The sequence below is a fragment of the Triticum urartu genome, chromosome 3A, assembly GCF_056163025.1.
Source record: "Triticum urartu cultivar PI428250 chromosome 3A, HENAU_Tu73, whole genome shotgun sequence".
In the NCBI taxonomy this organism is placed as follows: domain Eukaryota; kingdom Viridiplantae; phylum Streptophyta; class Magnoliopsida; order Poales; family Poaceae; genus Triticum; species Triticum urartu.
Genome location: NC_141875.1, coordinates 441,955,690 through 441,961,070, shown reverse-complemented (window position 1 = coordinate 441,961,070; position 5,381 = coordinate 441,955,690). Strand labels below are relative to the sequence as shown.

General features: G+C 51.8%; 1 protein-coding gene across 1 annotated transcript; it reads left to right on the top strand.

The window, feature by feature from the left end:
• Positions 1-1,216: 1,216 nt before the first annotated feature.
• On the top strand, positions 1,217-1,705 carry LOC125548453 (uncharacterized). Its single transcript, XM_048712043.2, has one exon. The coding sequence runs from the start codon at positions 1,335-1,337 to the stop codon at positions 1,581-1,583; it is 249 nt and encodes an 82-aa protein (XP_048568000.1). The 5' UTR covers positions 1,217-1,334; the 3' UTR covers positions 1,584-1,705.
• Positions 1,706-5,381: the final 3,676 nt, after the last annotated feature.

Sequence of the window (5,381 nt, the reverse complement as noted above, 5' to 3'; positions counted from 1 at the left end):
CAGTCGGAGTTGGGAGTACCGGTGGCGATCCCGCAGGAGTCAGTTTGCTCCCAGAGTGCGTTGTCGAGATGGTTACTGTCGTGGTTCGCGGAAGCTACGGATGACGGGCGGGCTGTCATGGTACAGGGGGCGTACGCGCTCTGGCTTTGCGACGAATAATGCATGCGACGGGCAGCGGATTGAGGAGGCGGAGGCGATAGCGAAAAGAGTCGTCCAACTGATGGCCGAGTGGCAATCTATACATGGCCGCAGGAGCAAGCAGGACAGGTCGGCGGTGAAGGAAAAATGGAGGCCAACTGAGGTGGGGTGGGTGAAAGTCAACGTCGACGGTGCCACACCGAGGGAGGGGGGGGGGCGACAGCGGAGGAGCCGGGATGGTATTTAGAAACCATGATGGTGCTTTTTTGGGAGGAGTTTGCCATGTACTCCCACTAGGGAGTGACCCAGCGAGGATGGAGCTCCTCGCTTGCAGAAGGGCCACCCAGGTCGCTGAGGTGTTGAACATTGCCAACCTACATATCGAAATGGATTGTAAGGAAATCGTATGCAAACTTCAATGCACGGAGAAGGATTTTTCACCGCTGGAACCTATTGTGGAGGAGGTCAAGCAAATGCTGGCCTTGAGGGATAGTTGGAAAGTATCATGGGTTAGGCGTGACGCTAATAAAGTTGCTCACTTATTAGCTACGGAAACAGTGTTAAATGAATTGTGTAAGGTGTGGCGGCATGTGCCTCCAGATTTCATTTTGCAGACTGTTTCAGACAAGATCCCTTCGTGAATGGTTAAATAAAAGTGTGGGTTGAGTTTTAAAAAAAAAAGCTTAGCGGGCCGTGGACGCGAGGGATAATCACCAATGTATTTCTGCTGCTGGGTTCAACTTTGCAGAATCGGCCACAGGCCAATGTGGTTTTCGCGGGCACGCCGACCATTATCATCCTAGACGCGGATCCGGCTTGCCTGCAGCACGGAGTTTTTTTCTCAACAAAAAAAATGCAGCACGGAGTTGATGTTTATCCATTACTCGGCGAAACGCTCACGCTCTCTGCAGTACGGAGCCTCGAGCGTCCAGGTGCGCGCCGCAGCGGACACGAGTCCGATCTAGACGCCCGCGCAGATATATCCGAGCCATGTGTCACGCGGACACCACCCGCGTCACACCACGTCCCCATGCCACGCGCCGATACCGCGCCGCTCGCGCTCGCCGCAGCTCAGCTATTTAAACGCCGGCCCGCTGCCGCCGGACCACACCGGAGCCGAGCAGGAAGAGCACGTCGAATCAGCCAGCAGCGAGCATATATACATACGCGTGTGAAGTGCAGTGAAGGCAGGCAGGATGTCGGGGGCACAGGGAGCGCACCCGGTCGGGGAGACGACGCCGACGACGTACGGGTCGGTGGGCGGCGGGGAGAACCGCACGCGCACGGACCTGCGGTCGCGGGAGGACCAGGGCAACATCCAGATCGATAAGGTGCAGGACAAGGTGGAGGACGCCGCGTCGCGCAAGGTCGACGACAGCGCCTTCGCCGCCAGGAAGGAACCGGGCCAGGCCGGCGACGCCGGGGCGACCGGCACCGGCGCGTGATCTGGGTTCTCTGTGGCACCCTGCCGCGCGCGGGTGCGTTGTGTTGTGTAGCGAGTTGTGTTCTGTAAAAGAGTCTCTGCGTGCGAGCTCACAATAATAAGAACTGCTTCTCAGTTTGCTTAGCAAGACCATTAATTTTCTGTTCGTGCAAACACTCTGCTATCTTTTTAGATTAGATAGGCTGCAAATGTTCAGATCAACCCGGGCGAGACCGATAGATTCCTGTGGAAATGGAATGCAGCCGGGACGCACTATGCTAGCTAGTAAGGGCCGCTACGGAAGTGCTAGGCACCAATGAATTCTAGAAATGTAGAGGAGGTGCGGTTTTGTCTACAGAGGAGTAGGTCTCGAAGAACGTGAGCGGCGATCCCATTGAGATGCCGAGAGTGGCCGGACTTGCCCATCGCTCCGAGGAGGCGAGGAGCGGGGACAATGCTAAGCGGAGAGGAGCGAGGCGGCAGGTTGGGAAGTGAATGTGGCGATGTTTCAAGAGTGGTACATGCGGCAGTATATAGTACATGGCACCTAGTCCACACGGAGTAAGAGCATCTCCAGCCATGCGTTTCCAAGAGCCCAATTTTTGTCAATTAGGCTCGAAATTAGCGCCGTCAGACCCAGGCCGAACTGGAGCTCGGAGGAATTGTTGCTCGAGGGAATTGTTTTTGGTGTGAGAAAACGGCGGGTCCGCCGAGTCAGCGACTCTGCACATTGTTGTCCTCATTGCTCGGTTTTCTGCGGGAAATCAATGCCAAAGTTGCCGGCGGTTAGTCTTTCATTGATTTCTCACGGAAGGCGCAATGCGGCGACACGCCTTCTCCCGTCACGCGTACACACGTTTACCGTTCCGGGCTGTTATAAAAGCCGCCCCCTCCTTCATCAATGGACACACTTGCCCCGCAGCCTCTCTTTCTTGCCGCCGATGCTCTCTCTTCCCTTCTTTCCCCGTCTAGCCACCGCGTGCATGCCCCGCAGATGGGAGCGGTTCCTCGGCGATGGAGTGGCAGCCAAAGGCTTTGGCCGCCACACCTACACGAATGAAAAGCCAATCTTCTCCATGAGGCGAACTACCCGGTGCCGCATGACGTGCGCGTGCCAGGGCGGTGGAGGCTCAGTGTCGGGGGCGTCCCAACCCCCCCGCAACCCGACATCGATCACCCCGCCTACTTCCACGTCGAGATCGAGCGTGTTCGGACTCTCTGACGGAGAAGGAGCGGGACCTTTCGAAGTACGCCGTCGACGACCATGCGATTTGAGCGGCGTACTTCCAACGCCGACAGGAGGAGCGGCTTGCCTCCACCAACAACGTGTCGGTGGTAAGGGGGCGCAACAACAACGACGACCGCCGTTTGTGGTGGGGCGCCCCCGGCCGCACGCTTCACGCCGTCCTCGAGTACCTCGAGGGTGGCAACGATCCGTCGCTCGAATACCCGGCGGCCCCGCCCCCCCCCCCCCCCCCCCCCCGCCGGAGTGGCGGCCCGTGGCTGCCGATGCGCATGCTTGACGGGTCCTCCTCCTTCTTTTCTCGTTCCTTCTCCCACTCCCCAGGGTCGCCTGCGCTCGTCAGCGTCAAGGCTGAGCCCGTGGAAACGTCGCTCGACCGGTGTACTCGTGCCTCCTCGGCTCCTACCTTCCGCCTCGTCAAGCTGAAGACAAAGCCGGTGCTCGCCGTCATGAAGAGTCAGCAGGGTGACATGGCCGGACTCGACGATGATGGCGCCATGAAGTGGGCTCGAGCCCGGCTGAAGATGGAGCGCCAGCGTCGCGCCCTAGAGGAGATCGCCGCTCGCTGCCGTGGACGCGACAAGGAAGGCGTCATCGTCCTCGAGGACAGCGACGACGGTGCGCCACCGCCGGCCAAACCAGTAGAGACCCCGGGCAGGGGTCCAGTAGAGACGGCCGCCGTATGAAGAAAGAAAAGGAGGACGACGACGGTGGCGGCAACGACTACGATGCCTTCAGCAAGTTCTTCGATCTGTAGGCACGGCAACATCAGTTTTTTAGTAGATTATGTTTTCAATATGAAAAAAGATTGTGGACGCTCTACATATCGCCGAATCTATGTCGTGTTTGTCATATTTTGATCGAATATGTATTTAAAAATATTTACAAAAGGACGTCTGAGGGCGACCTGGGGGCGGCGGCTGGGAACCCGATCGCCCCATATGCCAAAATTATCGTCGATTAGCCCCCCAAGCGGTGCTTTTTTCTAGCCCCTGGGGGGGCGAACGGCTGGAGATGCTCTAATTCTACACATACATAAGGTATAAAAAGTTTTTACAGGCAGGTGGATTTTAATTGGAAATTAAGGGGAAAGAGGGACTCACCCTGTGAAAATTAAGGGGAAAGATTAGGCAGATGGGTTTTAATTGGAGATTAAGGGGAAAGAGGGACTCGCCCTCTGAAAATTAAAGGAAGAGGTTAGGTAAGTGTGTTTTAATTGAAGATTAAGGGGAAAGAGGGACCCACCCTATGAAAATTAGGGGGAAAGGTTAGACAGGTGGATTTTAATTGAAAATTAAGAGGAAAGAGGGACCCACCTTGTGAAAATTGGGAGGAGAGGTTAGCCAGGTGGGTTTAATTGGAGATTAAGGAAAAAGAGGGACCCACCCTGTGAAAATTAGGGGAGAAGTTAGTTAGAAAAACAAAATCCTAATTAATGTGTAATTGCGTGTAATTCTTTATACGTCTGCCATTATTAGGTTCCCAGGTTTGGTGTCAATAATTTGGACACGCGCGTCCATGAACATATCCAACACCGCGTTTAACAAACCTTCCTAGAACATCTCCAATAGATGATATATATTTTGGTGCCCCAAATTGATGATGTAAAGATTTGAAGCACCAAAAAGTGTTTTTATATCTTTGAAAAAGGCTCAACTTCAACAGATAGTCCAAAACAGTGATGTAAATAAAAGAGCAACTCCAACAGATGATTCAAAACGAAGATGTAAAACCGGCTGGTGGCTGCGCGCCTGCTGTTCAGCCACTGTACAACCGCACAAATTGCAAAAAACATCTAAAAAGAACATAAAAAATTATACATGCCCACGATATCAAATTATTACATAGTTCTTCAAATCCACGAGATCAAATGCAACACAAATACAACATAGTTTTTCACAAACAAATAATGAAACTATACGACTATTTCGCCATTCCATTTCCAATTGCTTTTCCATCAAATCTTTCTAGAGTTGATCATGCACATCGGTGTCTCTAATCTCGCTGTACACCTTCCATGAAATGTCTGATCCGCTGTTCTTTTCGCATGGGGTTAACAGGAATGCACATCAAGTGATAAAAGTTGTAATCTAAATTTTTTCCACGGTCGTTCTCAATGATCGTATTATGCATAATAACGCAAGCAGTCATGATGTACCAAAGGATCTTTTGATCCTAGAATCTAGATGGTGAAGGAAATATGCCCTAGAGGCAATAATAAAGTTGTTATTTATATTTCCTTATATCATGATAAATGTTTATTATTCATGCTAGAATTGTATTAACTGGAAACTTAGTACATGCGTGAATACATAGACAAACTAAAAGTACAACTATCCCTGGGTGGTTTTGGTAATTCCTAACAAAATATAGTTCATTGAGCTAAAGCTATTTCATGATGATCATTTCAGAAAATTCAATGATTGGCATGGCATGGATTAGGAATGTGGACCCCTCAAAATGCTACTAACACATATTGGCTCAATCTCAAGACTCTACATTTTCATTTTAGTGATCTAAGATCACATTGAGTCCATAGGAAAAACCAATACTATTAAAAGGGATGGGGTGTTGCTT